Consider the following 20,666-nt stretch of genomic DNA (forward strand, 5'->3'; position numbering starts at 1 on the left):
AAGTGTTAACCTACTTCTTTCAAACCGTTGTTTATGCCCTGAGTGTCTTGGTCCAGTGACGGCAGAGAGAAGGCCCTCACCCCTTCTACCAGTTCACCTTCAAAATGAAGCTTACAGAAAGATACATGGAAAAAGGTAACTGGCAGGGTGTGGGACTTCCCTTATAAAGGAGTCTATGCTCACTTACTTGAATTCCCCACCTCCCACTTACTCCTCAATACAAGCCCTGCCCATCCACTGAAGTTGTTTTTGCAATAGCCGCTAATTTCCAAACTCTCCAGCCTTTCTCCAGACCCTGCTCTTGTCTCTAGTTTTTGACGTGGTTGAGGCTCCTTTCTCCCTTGGCTTGTCTCCTTGAGGGTCCTCAGTTTCTTCTTTTACACATGCTCCCCTTTGATGTAGGTATTCCCAGAACTACCGTACTGCCCTCTTCTTGTCCTCCACACAGATCTGGGAAACATCACAAAGCTCCATCCTACAACCTAGTAACTCCTGTCGGTTCCTCTGTCTCTGCCTCCTCAGCTGATCCCAAACCAACATGTCTTCCCAGCTCCCCACCCACATCCACCACTTCCTTCAATGTACCCTAGCGTGTAGCCATATAGAACTACTGCACAAATGGTTCTTACACTTTTTTATTCCATATTTTCCATGTTTTTCCCCTTGACTAGAATTTGTCTATTCCTCACTTCCACCTCTAATTTTCCACACTGAAAAATCCTACTCCAGCTTCTCCAATATTACCCTCTTGTTCAGGCTCCTGTTCTCTCTCATGATTACTTACTCCAGCTTCCTTTCTCCCAACATACATTGTCTGTTTCCATTAGAGCAGGGCTTCTTACCCTTCCAGTCTGCAAGCCTCTTAAGGGCACGTCCCTCTTTTAACCATCTTTGTAACTCCAAGGCCTAAAAGATTTCCAGTACATAGAAAAGAGTCAGTAAATGTAGGTTTGAATGAATGTGTATAACTGTCCTATACATTCCCTTACTGGTGGGCATTGCCCGCTAGTTTGCTGGACCTTTTTTGAGAGGCATTCAGTATGTACAAGGGGTAAACTAGGTCTTGACTATAATTTTACTTACAATATCTACTTTCCAGGTTTCCTGGGAGAAGCGAGATTAGAGTCTAAGACAGTCTATTGAGACAAGTCAATCACCCTGAGACTCTTTTTCACTTTATTCTCATCTTTAGACTAGTATTAAATACATACTTTAATTAATTTTCTACTATTACTTTGGACACACACATATACATAACTCTAAAAAGGATTAAGGATAGGTTTAAAGTGGCTAACTCATTCATTTAGATCAAAGAACATTCATTCATGCATCACTTTCATGATTTCTGCTGAATCCACATGCTGCCTGTACAGTTATTCAATTATTCTATTAACCACCATTTCTCTTTAAATTAACTCATTATTCTTAGTCTTATTAAGCAAGAATATTCATGAAATTTTGTGGCTAATATGATATGCATATACATATATACATAAATGTTATAATTAAAAATCTTCTAAGTAACACATAAAATCATCATGAAGGCCAACACAAAAGTGCCTCTTAGGCATGAATACAAATCTTCCCTATCCCACTTTTTGCTTCAGCTGCTGGAGTTCTGAGCAGGCCTCTTCCAGCTTTGTTCAGATACGATCTAACAATAGCTCACTCAGAGCCCATGTGTGTACACTGCATTTCTTCCTCTAGGACTTTCTCTGGCACCACAGCGTGCGATTTCTACAGTAACTGCTAGGTTCTCATGTCCACCCAACCCTATATCAAAGGGGGAGGATAGTGATGGCTGAATACCTCTCCTTCTCTTCTCCTGGTGAATAGTTCCGAGTCTCATTTTATAAGGCTTCTCAGGGGGTCTGAAGCACCTGGCATCAATAGCAATGGTCAATTTCATAACGCATTCTTTGACTGCTCTACTCCCCTAATCCCTATCTTCTGCCTCCTGTGACCACTTCCCAAATAATCTACCTGCATGTAAGCCTTTATTTCAGTCCATGGTTTTGGAGGAATCCAGGCTAATGCAGGGCCCTAACCCATGTAAGGAGGTTAAGGGAGACTTTTTGGAAGAAAAAAACACCTGAGATAAACTTATAAGCATGGGTAAGTCAATCAAGTTAAGAAGAGAATGTGAAGAGGGCATTTTGGGAAGAGGAAACAGTGTGTACAAAGACATAGAGGCTTGAATGTTTAGAAATTGCAAGGAGACAGGTATGATTGAAGTATGTAGCATAAGGAGTTGAGAATCAAAAAAACCTAGCGCTAGGTACAGACTGACTCCATAAAGCTGCTAACTACGACCAACCAGCACTACCACCCTGCCCTTTGACCCTCCCCCCTCACACACACTCCATGATGGATCCAAATGTACAATAATGAGCTTGGTCAACAGTGAGACAGATTCTACTTGGAGTCAGTAAATTGTCAAGAACTAAGAATTAATATGTTTGGGATATATGAGGTGGGGACACATAAATGACAAATCTGTTCAAGTCAAGACCATAGACCATAGAGGAGAGAAAAGTGGGAGCTGGAAGGAGGAAAGCAGGGAAGCACCATCTTGCTAGCCAGATGAGTTGCATAGAAGGAATTCCTCCAACCAGTTCTCTTAGCAAAAGCCCAAGAACCCCCAACTCTAAGCTCTTTTCTCCTTGTACTCAACATGAGACCAGGCTTAGAGTATCAATGTTGGGTTTCAACATGCAAAGCCAGAGAGTTCCGTCTGGCGTAGAATATGAATTGTCTGTCCTCATGGATGGAGATGTGCTGCAAAAGGACAAAAGGAGATTAAAGAGGCTCCTGCTTTGTTTATAAGCAAACAATTAAGAATATCTGATATTTATTGAGTGCTTGTCATATCCTGACACTATGCTAAGTTGTATCTCTTTTAAAATCTTCCCCAAAACCACATGAATAAGTACTGTTTCCTGCCTTGATTTTCAGGAACCAGATGAAGGTGACCAAGAAGCACTTATTAGAAGACAGCACAGTGAAGTGTTTGAAAGAGCCCAGGACTTGGGTTCAGATTATCCTCAGTGTAAATCTCATCTCCATCTATTTCCTACTGAGACCACCTGGTCAATCGGGACTCCCTTTCAAGAAACAGAAATCAACTTAAAGCAAAATAAAGGAGATTGGCTTATGTAACTGGGGGTAGCATGGATAGGTCTTGGATCTAGAACCACTGGATCCAGGTCTAAATATCAGAGTGCCTGCTTGGCTTCATTATCTCTATTATTAGCCTCATTCTCTCCTACTAGTGCCCAGTTTCCTTCAGGTGGCTAGGGAAGCTGATACATCCAGGCTTAACGTGTTCTCAATGAAGAAAGAGAGCATCTTTCTCTCAAAGTCTTCATAAATTCCCAGAGAAAGTGTCTAACTGGCACTGCTGGGCCATGCGCCCTCCGTTTAAACCAAATGCTATTGTCAGATGGACGGGACATGGCAGAACATGCCTCTATTCCTAAGGCTTGGAGGGTCCATGCCTCTATCCCTAAGGCTTGGAGGCAGGACCCAGTGATTGGCAGTCCCACAGAATCACACAGAGGGAAAGCATGGCAGCTCATAAAAACAGGGATGATAGGCAGTCCAAAATAATGATGTCCACTACATTTTGACCTTGGGCAAGTCATTTAACCTTTCTGTGCCATCTATTAGAGAAGATGAATAAAGTAGTTATTCTGCAAGGTTGTTGTGAATTAACAAAAATCATATTAAACCCTTGGCACATAGAAGCATTCAGTCTATGGTAGTTGTTTTTGTTATGCTAGTACTATTATTGTTTTTAGTGGTTGTTTTCGACACAGGGATTGGAATTTGAAGCCCATCCCAGATCCCCAGATGTGTAAAACATTCCTGTCCCCAGGGTGGAGTCCCCTTTGGCTCTGCAACCAGACATCTTGCACAACCCAGACCCTATATGCAAAGGTTAAGCTGGTTCACCATCTGATGGCTGCAGAGAAGTAGTGCCTCCCCAGCCCCAGCAATGTCAATACTGCCTTCCTGACTCCGCCTATTGTATCTGGAGGAAAGTGGCTGAGCATTGTCTTCCAGCACTCCCCCCAGGAAGCATGATATCACCCTCTAACAAAAGCGGGAAAGCTGACAGATCTGCTGAAATGGGTGTGACCACTGCACACACCTCACTGGTCAAGCCCTGGGCAAGGGGTGGTGACAAGCAGAGGGCAAACAGCAGCCGCCCAGGATGCCCCTCAACCCACCGCCTGACTGGCTCCTTTGTCTCATCTTTAAACTTTCTCCCTCTTTTTGTCACGTTAGCGTGGAACCACCAGAAGTTGGAATACACTCTCTCTAAGCAGACGCGTTTAAGAGTCAAGACACTGACCATCTGGCAGATCCACATCTCCACACCTGTGCCTGCAGCCTTTGGGAAGGGAGAAAGGTGGCCAGATTTCTTAAGAGACAAAGGATACAGTGGGATGGGGTTTAGAGGAAAGCAGGCCTACCTAAATCTAAAAAATATTCTGCACATGTGAGTTAAGGAATGAAGTCTGGCTAGACTGATGGGAATTGGGTTATCAGTTTAAAATTCCAGAAATAAGGGTGGTAATGTTAAACATTCCCTTTCCTGAAGACTGGGAGTGATGCCAGCTGATCCTCAGACATCCTTTCCACCGCTGGTTCTGTAGCAACTGGACCTCTAAAATGACCTACCTGTGCCCCCCCTACCAGGCACAGAGGCTGGTATTCTGCTCCCCTCATCTTATTGCTCCATTCTTAAAACTCTCTTCTTTCTTGGTGACCACGACACCAATTATTTAAAACCCCAGGAAAGGAATCAGATTGACTTTGCTTCTCCTACCAGTTCTCTGGCTGTTTCTTCATAGAAGCCTTGGCTATCTCCTCTTTCTCCTACTTTCACTTAAATCTTGCTATATGCAGGAATCTTTCTCATCCCTGCCTCTGCACCACCTCTCTGAGGGCTTATCCGAAACCAAAGAATTCTGTATCTCAATTCCTTGCCCAAACCCCTTCCCCTGAACTTCAGGTCTAGAGACTCAAATTGTGCAAAACATCTCCCTTTACATGCAGGTTCAAAATCAACATGTACAAAATAATTTTGTGTTGTTTTACAGCCCACCCCACCCCCAATCAATTTGTACTGCCTTGTTTCCCAGCACAGTGTTATTCTCATTCCGCTCTCTCAAATTATCACATACAACCAAACACCAATTATTGCAGATTTACCTCCTAATCCTCTCTCAAGCCCCCTCTTCATCCCCACCGCCTTTTTTGTTGGAGTATCAGGAAGTCAGGCACAGTCTCTGCAGTGCATTCTGTCCTCCACACTATTATCAGAGTGCATTTTCCTAAACACAATCAAATATGATAGGACAGAAACCCTGCTAGATTTCAATAGATACAGAATGAGGTACAAATACTTAAAATGCCTTACCATATCCTTCCAGATCTAACTCTAACTTTAATTCTCCAGTCTCTATTCTATATTCCAGCTTTACTCAACTTTCTTAGCCTCCCCAAGCTTGCCCTGCTATTTCACATTCCCTTCCCTTTAGGTTGCTCCTTTCAAAGGAAGATTTTTCTTCCCTTTTCCTTTTATCTTCTTGGTTTTAAAATCACTTGGCTATGAGTACTCAAAAATCATTCACTAATCATGATTTTTTCCTACAATTTTCATGACTATCTAGGATTGCAAAGTGAGAAAAATCTAATCTATAAATTATTTTCAAATGTCATTCATTTTTATTTATATTAAATTTTACAATTAATGATGCTGATTCATATATCTTTAGATATATTAATCAAATGTTTGTGATCATTTTAGATTTTTCAGTTTCATTTTTTATCATTGGGGCCAACAAAAGTTTCTGCAGCCCTTGAAAAACTCAAATTTTGTATATACCTCTATTATTTAATTTATCATGACATATTATAATTCATTTGTCTATATTAATCTTTAACACTAAAATATAAGCTTATTAAGAGGAAACAATGGCTCATTTTTTGTATTTCTGATATTCAGTACAGGACTTGGCAAAAAGTAAGCCCTCAGTGTCTTCACTGACTGAAAGAATAGATGAGTCAATGAATGAATGAATGAATAATAGGCATGTAATAACTCAATAAGTGTCTACTGAAAGAAAAACATGCTTATATTGTAGGTAATATCCATTATTCAATATGTAGGATTAAGTAAAGACCTGTTTAAACTCACTTTCATGCTTGTATCTTTTGTCACTGGTTTGTAGGTTTTATGTTTTGCAGCTAAGGGAAAAAAAGATTTTCTTTTGACATCAAATATAATTAATATAAGCTGATGTCTTGCAATTAATGTGAATTTTTAATTATTATTATTTCAATGTGGTAAAACCTTTTCAACAACATTCCCTCTTTCTATCAGGTCTATTGTGGAGTCCCAACAGTTTCTAACTGTGAATCAAACTCTATTTAATAAAGATTACTGAACATTAAACGCATGCACTGTGGAAATTAAAGGAGAAATACTAGGTATTGTCAAAGTGCTTAGAGGTTTTTGGGGTTAGATCTATGTGCCTAAAGCTCACAAACACAGCCTGTATGAGGAGGGAACTCAGAGTTAAAGGAAGAATATCCTGAGGAAGATTTGGTCCAGAAAAAATTAATTAAAATGTGTTCACAGAGTGGGATTTGGATTGATGGAGAACGTCATTTCAAAACTGATGGAAGAGCATGAACAAGAGTCAAGAGGAAAGAATAAGTAGATTGTGGAGATGAACCTGGTTCAAGAAGAAAGGCCACGAGCAGGGATGAATAGAAAAATGAGGGACGGCACTGATAGTAAGACACTGTTTTGGCTTGCTGAGCAAGGAGTGTCCAGCACAAAATAAGGATTGGATTATATTGAGGTATTGAGAGGAGCTCCTTCTATGATAGTAAGTAGTTCCCCCCTACATTCTGGAAAAAATTAGAAGAGTTCTGAACAAACCAATAGTCCTCACAGCAACATCTCTTTTGATCACACCAACTTCGTTTTTAAAAGAATATTTACTGACTAAGCACTTTACATGCATCATCACATTTGATCCTTACAATAACACCAGAAAATAGGTATACTCATAAAAGAGTTGGAAAACAGCTTACAGAAATTAAATAACTAGTGCACAGTCATATCTCACTTGCCTGCAACACCTTAAACGCAGGTCTGTGACTTCATAAAACACACTCTTAACTGTTCCTCTAAAAGGCTTGGTTAGCTCTACCTCAAGTCCCACAGAGCAGTGAAATCAAAAGAAAATCATATGTGCATGTGCTTTTTTTCCCTCATGAAATATATTGATTAAGCTAAAATTCACTGTAAAGTGATCATATTTGAGTCTACTCTCTGAAACGTACACGGTTTTGTGGGCAATGATCTTGGTGGCCTTTCTGGGGCTCTTACCCACCTGCTTGTGATCAGTGAGGAGCCACAGACAGTCGAGTGGAAAGGATGTGAACGGGAGTGTGCTAACCGTCACACTCTATCCTCTTTTCACATTCCTAATGATCACCCACACTCTGCTGAATGCTTTCCAGTGTGGCGCTCACTCCTTGTGACGGTGACAATCCAATATTTTCCCTATATTAGAAGATTTCCCAATAATAAACTCAAACACTGCCAGTTGTGTAACTCCCTTCACCCCTGTTGGTAAAATAGAATGTGAATTTATGGTGTTTTTTCATATGGTAACCTTAAAATGGCTGACCATCTCTTTTCTCCTGACTAAATATTCCCATATGGCATGGTTTCTAAACACCTATTTCCTACTTGCCTAGTATGTTTATTGATTTTTCATTGTCCCCATTATTTACTGTATGTGCTCAGAGCAGTACAATGAAGTGAGGTGATTACACATTTCTGGCTTGGACCTTATACCTTTGCAAATGCAACCTGTTCAGCTTATGCATTACCTTCACAGCAAGCAAAGCATGTTTTGGCTTCCACAAATTTTTGTGCCACCAGAACCTGGGATCACACACAAGAATTTTCAACAAACCAGGTCTCTCCTACATTGAACATACATAACCTATTTTTTTTTTTAACACAAATACACACACAACTTGACATTTAACTACTTTGAAATGGTATCTGTTGGCCTTGGGCCACTTTCCTGCCTGAGAAATCTATTTGAATCCTAATTTTGTGCTCCAACCAGTAAACCATCTACAGGGAATAACCAAGTGACACAATCACATATTATCTTTTGAGGAATAGATCCTCAGGAAACCAATTGGTGGTGTCAGAAAAATTCAGACTTCTAAGTCTCCCAGAGGACATAAAATAACCTTCTGAGGTGGACTTAAAAGAACTGGACTCCTTCAGGAAGCTCTCTTAGGTAGGGTTGAAAAGGAAATGCTGAGCCTTCCCAATCAAGACAATCCTTGGAAGGGAGCATCTGTGAAGAAAGCAAAAATCTTCTCTCTGAGAGCAAGCCCAAGCATCCAAAGGATGCCTCTGATCCCAGCTTCTAGACCATTGCCCTTGATTACTCCAACCTGACACTAGCCATTATCCCAGATCAACCTTAGTGAGGAGGTTTCATTTGGGGCCACATCCTCGACTGTGTATCTACATTTCCTCCACCATCCCAGACAAAATGTCTGCTATCTCTGAATCTAAGTCATCCTTTAAAATGTCAAATGAGATAGGAAAGAGGTAAAAAGGCATGCTATTCGAGACTTCCCACTGGATCATTGTTGATCATATAAGACATACTATAAGAAAGCAAAAATAGTTATTTATTTCATGCTGTTTGGTTTGGGGATGATGGGGGAGTGAGGAAAAATTAGTATATTTATAAAAACTTGTTTGTAAGCTGAAATTAGCAGTAATTCTCAATTGGAAGGAGAACATACCAAAATCTAGGAGAGTTTGGGGAAAGGTTTCTGAAAACTATATACTACCTCCAACTTTCCAACAGTTCAGCATTTCTGATGCTCAGAGCCATCTTTATTGAGGCAAGTATGGCTTTTATTACAGTTCTTGTGGTTCAGAAAAAAGAGATAAACCTCCAACCAGGACTAGAGAAATCAACCCATAAGCCATAGGATCCTTGCTCCGTTATTGTAGTGTGTCAGTGGAATGTGGCTTGAAGAATGGGCTCCTACAGCTTTAGACATGACCATGTTAGATTCTTGTTGCAATCACTAAACCTTGAGCCATCATGTTCATGTTATCATAAACCAGGAATTTAAGCTAGGATTCACAAGAGACATGGCAAAAACTAACCTAACTAGTATCATCCTTCCCTTTTAACAAGATTCTCTTCTCTATGGGCCTCTGCCTGCTGAAGTCAATGCTGTGCTTTCAGGAAACTAACATCTAGACACTGGGGTAACTATTTTGACCATATAATTTTTTGTTTGATTTTGTTTGACAGCTCTTCTAAGTCTATATTGCAAAGTACTATAACTTTGGGGAAAAGCAAATTAAAACGATTGTGTGTGCAAGCATTCTTAAATCTAAAAGATATCTCAGAGCAACTGTGCTCTAGACTTTTCATAACTATAATCCTTGATATGGAATCTATTCCAGATCTCATGTGGTTGATAAATATAGTACACACACACACAAAAGCAAACCAAAAAAGGAATGATGATAATTAGTTTAAAGGGGCATATTGTTGCAGAAATTAGCATTATTTCTACAGTAATATGAACTAGCTGCTATATAAATACTGAAACCATCTCCGATCAATTTTCATTTTCAGCAATTTGCATTACAAACTTAGATTTTTAGAATATTACTAAATCCTCATTATAATTGACTGCTGAGAGCAAACCAAAAAGCTATAAAACAAATTACTTTACATGCATTTCTGTTCTCTTATTGGATTTTTTTTGTAATTGTAAGCATATTTAAAAATGAAATATTTCAAACATGTAGAAGAATGTAAAAATAATATGATACTTATTATCTTTGGAGTAAATTCTTTTACTTCATATAACATAGCCCACACCATTAAATACAGCAAATTTTCCCAAATTTATTTTCATTATTAATTTGGTTTTCATTACAATAATTAGAATGTTTTTAAGCTGAAGGGTTTAAAAACAAACATAACGTATCTGTGACTTGCACTTCAGATTTTGATTCTACTTTCAGTCTGTGTCACACAGGATGAGTGAGCTACAGAGATATACCATTATCTAGAGAATCCGAGCAATATACACACTAACTCTATAAACATTCAGACTAACCAGCCTCTAAAACAGGTTTCAGTACTATCCTGTGCCTGATGACCTTGGCAACGGCTTGAACTTTTGCTTCCTTGGGTTAATATAGACTTTACGAATTATTATACACCGAATATTTTTGGTAAATAAAACAAAAATTATATAGCCTTAATCTTTCCAACTCCAACTATAAGAAAAAGCAAAGAGCATGGAATTTTCCCGTTTTAATTAAAAGAGGACTCAGATATGAAATCATTACAGAAAAGCATGTTTGTTTTCATTGAACAGTATATTACATTGTCTTCAGGTATTGGCTTATACGTATGACCCTCATAATTCTTAGCATGAATTTTCATTTTTAAAAAATTACTGAAGATTTTCTTTGAAGCAGGTAAACCCAGATTTCTTCTTTTGAAATAAGGAAACACTCAAGAATGAGGAACAGAACATAATGAACCATAGTAAGTAAGTCTCTTCAAATAAGGTGACTTAGTACTCAGAGTCTGTGGCAACCTGGGATAATCATCCAGAAGGGACACACTAGAAAAATCAGTTCATGCCCCAGGGACTTTGCATTTCAATCCGTACATATATGAAAAGGAAAATCAAAGAGAAACAGTGTCTTTGCCCCAGTTATCCCTTGTTAATCAGCACTAGGAGTTGGTGAGAAAGCCCAGATGTCACTGTTTGCGAAATAAAAAAATTAAAATTAAAAATCAAAAAGCCAAACCTTACCAGAAAGGAGCAAACTGACTCCATAGAGAACTAAGCCGGCTAAAGAGTCCATGCTTCCCCAAATCTCTCCATCCAGTTTCCACAGCTGTGCATGAGGTCCCAAGGATCCTTTCAAAAACCCAGAGGTTTGTGACTTTCCATTTGCATGTTCCACTAGGTCTTGTTTACAAGTTAGAGGCAAGAAGGAACAGTACAGAAGCAGGCTGTAACAGTCTCATTTCTGTCTGAGCACAGGGAGTTTTAAGTTCCTTTTTCCTGTTTCCTTTGTAGATTAGGATGGGAAAGGCTGTATCTTAAAGGCATTTGGTGTCAGAGTAGCTGGAGGCACTGCAAGCCCTATCTATCTTGCAATTCATCAAAACACTTATCTGTGGCTGTTGCTTCTGCCGCTGCTTTGGCTGCTGTTGTAGGGGTAGAGGAATTTTAGTCGAAGTGTAGTCCTGGTCAGCATTTTCAGAAACAATAGGGGTATCCTCTCATAGGCGGGAGACAGAATAAATAACAAGCCCTCCACCTATGTATGGTATGCGATGATGGTCAGCCCTTCTCAAACCACTAACAGCTCTCTTGGGTCCTGTAGGGATCCCTGAGAGAAGGGGCTTTTGGGTGTGGAAGCAGTTTTTGCTTTTGTTTTCTCGTTTCAACCCACATGACTTGAATTGGGAAAAGAAGTTTTCCGTGATGAGAGACCACAACCCGAGAGGCAACTAATTTAGGTAATCACCGGTGAGGTCAACGCTCAGTGTGGACATGGAACCAGAATCCCAAACTGTCAGCCTGTTTTCTTTTACACAGACAGTTCACTTGTTGGCTAAGGGCCCAGAGATAACCACACTATTTACTGAATCCGTAATTTTTATTAAAAATTCATCTGGAGGGGATCTAATTTCTTGAAGAATTTGGCATAGAAAGATTTCAGGTGTGAAAAGGATTTCAAAATTAAATCATACACAAAATTTTAAAAATAATCTGTATGAAAACCACACATAGATTAAATTGGGATTAAAAAAAAGATATTATTCATATGAACAGAGAGAGTACATGGGCCAAAAGGAAAATAGCCATCTGGAGTAGCAATGCCGAAAATGAAGTCAGAGATCATAAATTTATTCCAATGATAATTTCCCCACAACACAAATTATGACTTCAGAAAAAAAGCGTAAATGCTCTATTCATCACCCTGCTTTCATGCCTGAGGAAGGAATTGTCTGCTCCTCCTTTTCCTACTCACCACAGGAAGGGACAGATGTGTAGTCTTGCCTAATTTCTGTCCCAGATTTTACCGCATCCCTGATGATCTTGAGAATCAGTTGATGATTACAGTTTACTGGGGTAAAACCAGCCCAGGTTCTTTTTCCAAGCAAATCTGGGTTTAAATACTGGCTCAGCCACATGAGTGACTGAAGACAAGTTATTTAACCTCTTACAGTCTCAGTTTCAACTGCTGGAAAATGGCAGAAATATCACCTTCGTAAGTTCTTGTGAGGATTAAATGAGGTTAAAATATATAAAAAACATCTGGCACTGTGCCTGGTGTTTCATTAAATGTTACACCAGAAGACTTTCATTAAGTGTTAATGTGCTCATTCCTTTCATCTTTCCATTCTCTTTCTGATTTAGGCCACAGCTGCTTTAGCCAGAAAGCCATTCTCTATTCCGATGAGGTGGCTTTAAGATTGGCGTCATAAAGAACTTCTCTGGGAATTGGAATTCTGGGGTCTAGTCCTGGTTCTACCATCATCTGCCTGTGAGACCTTGGACAAGTCATTTCCCATCTCTAGAGCTCAGTTCCCTTGACTGTAAAATGATGTATTTAGACTGGATGTGACTAATTTCCCTTCTGATTCTAACATTTTATGTCTAAATAACTAAATAAATTATCCTACACTCAGCATCCCCAAGTTGATTTCTGTGAGCTATATATTTTCCTAGGGCCTTTCATCTGGGCAGTTCAAAGAAGATGCTGGCTTTGTGTCTCTATAACTATGAAAGCCTGGGTTAAGTCATTGATATACTCTATTTTAAGAATACAGTGGCTGAAGCTTTGCGAGGGCCTTTGGCCCCAAGCCATAGAGGACAGCAATGGAAGGTCTTGGAAATAAACAAGTTCTACGATGCCTGCCTCCCCAGACTGGTTCTTGCTGCCAGCACAAGCTTTCCCTTTGTGCTTGTTGGTCATACTAGGAAGTCGTCATGCTCATGCCTCCTCCTGCTGGCTGGTTCTTACCGGCTGAAGTAAGGTTCTTACCTTGTTTCCTTTTGGGGGGCTACCTCCTTCTGTTATTCAGTAAAGCTGCTCAGTTTTATCCCTTCCCTCATTATCCAGAAAGACGACTTGTTCTTATTCCATCTATCCAGAAACATTATTCAGGTTCTTCCTTCCTCCATTACCTGGAATGGATGACTCTGTTCAATTCTTCTCCCTTAACTCTAGAATGATTGCTCAGTTTAATTCATTTCTCCCTTTTCCTGAAGGGCCATGTAATTTAATTTCTTCTGTCAGGATCCAGAAAGATTATTCCATTAATTTTTTCCATTGTTACTCAGAATAGCAACTTGGTTTCATAAATGCTTCTGGGCTTTCTGAGACTACAATTACACAGCTGAGCAGCTTTTCTTTGGGATATCTGGATCTTTAGCATGAGATCAAAATTCCAGATGTAAAGTGTAAGTAACCTATGGACAGACATGCTTTACTCCAACCTTCTGCCTCACAGATCTGAGAACATGGAGAATCAATCAAGGAACAATAACGTGAGCTTCACTACACACTGTGGGGCCAATAATCCTCCAGTCTGATTGGCAACAGGTTGGGAAGTTGCCAGACTGGATGGCATGACAGGATTTCCAAGGGAAGGGAGAGGCCACTTCCATGTCTGGACAGGAGTTTCTCCGATGCACAACATATTAAGGAAATACCACATACTTGGATATGACCACAATCCTCTAGAAAGCTGATAATAGCCATCAGCGGGGCATGTCCATTCCCTGAAAAGCCTTGGTGGTGGCCAGCCGGATCAGCTGCTTACCTCTGCTGCCCCATCACCTGGGAAAGGTTGGATTGCTCTTCTCTCAACCCTGCCTGATGAATTCCTATTCATCCTCTAGGTGTAACCGCAAAGAAAAGACTTCCCTGACCACCCAATTCAAATTCAAATTAGGCCTCCCCTACTATTTCTCTCAGAACACCCTGTTCTTTCCTTTCATGACAATCACAACTAGCATTCAAATAGTTGTGTCTTTAACTTTTAATACCTGGCTCCCCCAGTGCACTGCAATCACCATGATGCAAGGACCATATCTAGCTTGTTGGTCACTATTTCCCAGACTGAACACAGTGCCTGGCATATAGTAGGGGTTAAATAATCATTGAACTAATCAATGAAAACGCTACCATTTCACATGCTCACGTCAAGGAAAGAGCTTCGGAGTCAGGCAGACCTGGACTACATCTATTGTATCTGTAATTTACTCTGTGTGACCTGGGCAATTTATTTCATGTCTCTGAACTTCACTTTCCTCATCTCTAAAATGGGGAAAAATAATACTTAATAGGGAGATATTATATATACACAGTATCTGGCACAAGGTACATAATGAATGAATGCTTTCTGTTGGTTCCTTCCCACCCACAATCATCACGACTATTAGACTGTTTTATAGAGTTATTTGCAGTGAGGAAGCAAAGTCACAGAACAGTTAAGTAACTTGTACAGCTGTGGCTAGCAGACAACACTAGAATCCTGGTCTCTTGGCCCCAATTTGTGCAATTTCTAATATACGACACATTATTTTTCATAGTTCACCTTCTGATTGCAATTGCATTAAAGAAGATAAACAGAAATGAAGGAAACATCACAAACACCATCGGAGTAGACACAGACCTTAGGGTGTATTTGAAATGAAGCTTTGACAGGTAATAAAAAAGTTTGGTGACCTTGAGCTATGCAGACAGTTCTCAATGTACTTCCACAACTGAAATAGCTAACATCAGGATCTGTGGATGCTTCATTGCCTCTTCCCAGGAAAATGAAAGGGTTTTTTTTCAATAAGTCAAGCTTGTTCAATTTAATTTTATTTTTTTTAGACACACTTATAGCAGAACAAAAAAGAAAACCAAACAGGCAAAACAAGCAAACAAGACACTTGGCTGACATTTCATTTTCTATTGTCTGCTTTTGCAGTTACAAAATTAAAAAAAAAAATCTATAGGCAATAATAAAAGTCTTGGAGACTGATTAGCAAAAATAACAATTCTACCATAAACAGATTTTACACACAAGAGGTCAATTTCATAAATATTAGTAAAAGCTTTATGTGCGTTTGTTTTTTTTTACCACTTTTATGATATACCCCAAGCCAAAATCAAAGCTGTGTCCCAATACTTATGTGTAAGGGAATCCCTGGCATATTTGTTGATAATAATCACAACCTGGAAATAAGCTGTGATGCTTTGGAGGTTTTATGAACCCCCAAAACAGATTATGTTCTTAAAACATGAATTCATTCCTGTGGGTGTAGACCTGTTATGAGTGGGACCTTTTGATTAGGTTATTTCAGCTGAGGCATGCCCCAGGTGGGTCTTTATCCTGTTACTAGAGTCCTTTATAAGAGAATGACACTCACACAAAAGAGAGAAAAAGACACAGAAGGTCAGAAAGAAAGTCTCAGATGGAGCAGCCAGAAGCTGAAAGCAATGAAACGAGGGTGAGAAGGACCAGCAGGTGCCATGTTCCCTCCCATCTGACAGAGGAGTTCAGGTATCATCTGATAATGCCTTAATTTGGACGTTTTCATGGCCTCAGAACTGGAAGTTTATAAGCTAATAAATCCCCACTGTTAAAAGCCAGTCCATTTCTAGCATTTTGCCTCTTGACAACTTTAGCAAACTAGATACAAGCTATCAAAAATGGTATACATAAATCACGGTACACATTGGAATGCCAGATAAATGTTAAATGATGTGGTGGCAGCACATTGACATGAAAAGATGCTTATGGTATATTGTAGAACGAGAAGAAACAATTTGAAATGTATATATTTCATAAACAGCGTATATTGATAAACAGCGTGAAATATATACATATATATACAGTGTACATATATACATATACCACAAATGTACACCAAAATATTAAAAGTGATTATTTTCTTGGTTATTGGGAAACTGTTATGATTTTTCCTTGTTATTGTTTTCTATAATTTCAGCATATATATATATATATATACACACGAAAAATATTAGGGGAAATCTTTGAGACAGTTGACCCAGGACAGTAGATGTGCATTAGAAGACCCACTGGTAAATAAGAAACAGGATCCAAGCGAACCTCAGCTTGCACAAGGTGAGCAAACAAATCAGGGTGCCAACTGTCCACAGTGTATCTTTAACATTCTGCATTTTGCAGGGCTGTGGGCACTGACCCTTTAGAGCCACCACGTCTGGCTTCTTAAAGAGTATCATGAACATTTTTGTGGGCTGCTGTACTTAACAGTGGCTGGGAAAGAAAGGAAAGATCATCAACAATTAAGTCCTGGCTGTAAGCCAGGGTGCCACATTTAAGTTGGCAACACCCACTCTGATCTAGAGCAGATGACTGTGGAAAATACCTGACCTTCTTTGAAACTGATTGACTTCAATCCACCTCAGTGATTGCAGCTTTTTTTTCAGCATCTAAGTTTTAGCCACTAAGATACATTGATATGGGGGAGACACAGAAATAGAAGACATGATCTCTGCTTTTGAAGCTCACAATTACACAATCCCCATGTGGAGACAATGCATCAAAACAGGAAAAGTTAAGTAACAAAATCTGGCATCATGTGGTCAAACATAGTATCTGTTTTAGTAGTCTTTGCTTCTGGCTGCCCTATGACCATTTGACAACAATTTGCATTCCTTTCTTCCTTCTCCCGGTATTTCTTTGGCGCATGTGATATCTTTCCAGATAAGCTGTAAGCCTCTTAAGGCAAGAGCTCTGTACTCTCTTCCAGATGATCCAATGCAATTTTCTCATAGGCTTAAGGAAAAGAATAACCACTATGAAACTATGTAACCAGAGGGAGAACAGGCTAGAGGAGGGAAAAAGGCATTTGGGTCAAACCAATTTATATTCTCTTGCAAACTGAAAGATGGTGGTGTGAAGGTTATGTTCTGGTGTCAGCTTTGTCAGGTAATGGTGTCCAGTTTTCTGGTCAGGCAAGCACTGGCTAACCATTGCTACAAAGATATTTTGTGGCTGGCTAACAAACTGGAAGGCTGGTTTATTAAATCATCAGTCAGTTGATTGTAGCTGTGGCTCATTACATACACGATCGACTAAGGGCGTGTCTACTGCAATAAGATAATTTAATCAGTTGAAGAATTTTAAGGGAGAAGAGAGACTCTTCACTGTTTCTTCACCAGCAAACTTCCTGTGAAGTTTGTCGAGACCCCTCATTGAAGCTGCCAGCTTCACAGCCTGCCCTACGGATTTTGACTTTGGCATTCCCACAGGTGTGTGAGACACCTTTATAAATCTCATATTTACAGGTATCTCCAATTGGTTCTGTTTCTCTAGAGAACTCTGACTAGTACAGGTGACAACAATGACAGAATGAGCAGGAAAAATGATGGTGGCTCCCACACTGCACCAAGCATCTCCATTCAGGCCCCACCTTCTCATACCCAAACAATTGCAATAGTGTCCTTGCTTTTTAAGTTTTTAACTTCTTCCAGTCCAGACTCTGCATCAGCCATAGGAAACTTTCAGAAATGCAGATCTGATGGTGTCCACTATTGTCCCCATTTAAAATTATCTTGATATTGTGCAAGGCCTTTATAATCTACCCTGACTTTACTTAGCAGCCTTTTATCCAGCCAAATAATCCCACGTGCCCCATATGCCAGTTATTCTGAACACTTGCAAGTGTCTGAATGGAGTATAATCTTACTCGCTGTTGAATTTTTATTTAAATACTGTTCTTACTTTGAGTAATGCCTGTTTCAGTTCTTTCTCCCCTCAAATAAAGAACTAGAGAAAAAGATTAAAATAAGAAAAATAAAGTCAGGTCCTTTCATTCTTCAAAATACTGTTAAAATGTTATCTACTCGAATACAGTTCAAATGAAACCTTCCCATAGTAGTTATTGATACCCAACAAACCACCTCATAACTTAGTAGCTTAAAACAACAAATATTTATACAACTCTTGATTCTGTGGGCCAACATTTTGGACTCAACTGGACAGGTCTTTTGATCTTGGTTGGGCTCATTCACACACCTGAAGACAGATGGAGGTCACTAAGGTGGTTCAGGTTCAGGAGTGAGCTAATGGTTTGCATGGCAACCAGGGTTGACTAAGCCCCAAGCTTCTCTTCCTCCAGCAAGCTAGCCTGGCTTGTTAGTATGGCAGGCTCGGAGTCCAAAGGAGTGAGTGGAGATATATAAGTCATCTTGAGGTCTGGGCTTAGAATTGGCATACCATTATTTCTGCCACATTCTGTTGGCCAAATCAAGTCACAAGTTTAAAACAAGTTGCAAGTGGTGGGAAAATGGACTTTACCTCTTGATTAAGACTTCTGAAGTCAAAATACAAAGGGCAAGAATTTTAAAAATGAAGAATTTTTTTGTCACTTTAATAAAAATCATGTTTACTGAGATATTATTAACATGTAAAAAAATTCACATCTTTTAGTACATAGTTCTGAGTTTTGAGAAAGGCACTCTATGGTAGATTGAGTTATGTGCTCCCCTAAAAACACGTTCTTAATCTCATTCCTGTGAACCCATCATAAATAGAACTGTTTGAAAATTTTATTTTTCGTTAAGGTGAGAACAACTGACTCACAATGGGTCTTAATCCTATTTCTGGAGTCCTTTGTAAACAGAAGAATTTCAGGCATAGTCAGAAAAAGCCACAGGGAAGAGCCAAAACCTGGAAGTGAGCAGGAACCCAGAAGAGAATGGAGAGGACATGCTGTGTGACTGGAAAGGTCAGGAACCCCAAAGCCTGCCAACAGTCAGAATATGACTGACCTGGGAAGAAGCAAGTCTTCTAGCTTCTGAAACCGTGAGCCAATACACTCCTGTTGCTTAAGCCAACCCATTTTGTGTATTTGTCATAGCAGCATGGGAAACCTAAGACACATGCTGTATTAGCTTCTGGGCTGCTAAAATACCATACAGTGGGTTGACTTAAACAATGGCAATTTACTGGCTCCTGATTTTGAGAACAAGAGAAGTCCAAAATAGGCAACAGCAAGGCAACACTTTCTCCCTGAAGACTGTGGTGTTTTCTGGGACTGGCTGATAGAGACCCTTGACTTTTTCTCATAGGGCAATGCACATGGTGGTATCTTCTCCTTTCTCTTCCAGGTTCCATTGGCCTCCAGCTTCTGGCTGCTCTCTTGTGGATTCCCTCTATATTCAATTCCCTTTGCTTATAAGAACTTTTCCAATTCTACACTGCCTTGATTACTGTCATTTATAGTAAGTTCTTCTATTTCAAACTTGTTTTAGTTATTCGAGCTCCTACGCATCCCTCTTCTTACACTGGATTTAATTTTTCTGTTTTTTAAGATGGAAATTTATATCACTAATTTGAGACCTTTTTACTTTTTTAGTATAAGCTTTTAATACTATAAATTTCTCCCTAAGCACTATTCTAGCAGCACCCTACAAATTTTGACATGCTAAATATTCATTTTCAGGTAATTCAAAATATTTTCTAGTTTATTTTGAGACTTCCTCTATAACCCGGTGAGTTTCTGTTAAGGATTTTTAGTTTAATTATGTTATGGTCAGAGAGCATGGTTTGTATGATTTCAATTATTTTAAATTTGTTAAAGTTTGTTTTATGCCACAGAATATGGTTTATCCAGGTGAATGTTCCATGCATATGAAACAAATGTGTATTATGATATTGTTGGATAGCATATTCTAAATCAATTAGGTCTGGTTGTTTTATAGTGTTGTCCAGTCCTTCTTTATCCCTACTGAAGTCCAGTATAATTGTTCTATCAATTTCTGAAAGCAAAGTGTTGAAGCTTCTAAACATAATTACAGATTTGTCTATTTACCTTTTCAAATATATCAATTTTAGCTTCATGTATTTCAAAGGTCTTTGTTAGGTTCATTTGTATTTAGAGCTGATATTGTCTTCTGGGTAAATTGACACAACTATCTTTATCTTCCTCTGTACCTTTGGTATTATTCCTTATTCTGAAGTCTACTTTGATATTAATTGTGGTAATTTTTGAAGTTTACAAGTCAACAAGTTATAAGTTGTACAAGTCAACAAGTTATAAGTTGACTTATTTTCTCCTTTTCTTCATAGGTACTTATTTATTCATAATCCTACCCTAGAAAGTGCCATATAGAAGAAAAGAATCTTGAGTTAGGTACTGAAAGCAGAGGTGCTTACCAGGTGAAACATGACACTGGAAAGGAGGCATTTTTGGGAAATGAACCAGTAGTCTGAGCCAAAACCAGAAGGTGTGAAATAATACACCTCATTAGGGAAAGCATAAGTATTGAGGAAAGCTGAAATAACAGTGAGAAAGGGTGTGGCCAGAGACAAAGTGGCAGTTAATAAACTGTGTCCAGATTTTGTTATACCCTACTAAGATTTATAAAAATGGGAAATAAAAGTTTTTAAATGAGGGCGGGCCGCGGTGGCTCAGCGGGCAAGAGTGCTTGCCTGCCGTGCCGGAGGACCCCGGTTCGATTCCCGGCCCCAGCCCATGTAAAAAACAAACAAACAAAC

General features: G+C 39.3%; 1 protein-coding gene across 3 annotated transcripts in view; it reads right to left on the minus strand.

Moving 5' to 3' along the window:
• The window catches only part of TEK (TEK receptor tyrosine kinase), a 121,324-nt gene extending 108,763 nt beyond the window's left edge, over positions 1-12,561 (minus strand). For 2 of the 3 annotated variants that reach the window (XM_077147995.1, XM_077147994.1), the window contains exon 1: positions 10,921-12,561. In XM_077147995.1, coding sequence (XP_077004110.1) covers positions 10,921-10,972 — 52 coding nt within the window. In that variant the 5' untranslated portion in view covers positions 10,973-12,561. The remainder of the gene's footprint in view (positions 1-10,920) is intronic. The other variant, XM_077147992.1, reaches the window with a different exon arrangement.
• Positions 12,562-20,666: the final 8,105 nt, after the last annotated feature.

Source organism: Tamandua tetradactyla, chromosome 2 (genome assembly GCF_023851605.1).
Source record: "Tamandua tetradactyla isolate mTamTet1 chromosome 2, mTamTet1.pri, whole genome shotgun sequence".
Taxonomy (NCBI): Eukaryota; Metazoa; Chordata; class Mammalia; order Pilosa; family Myrmecophagidae; genus Tamandua; species Tamandua tetradactyla.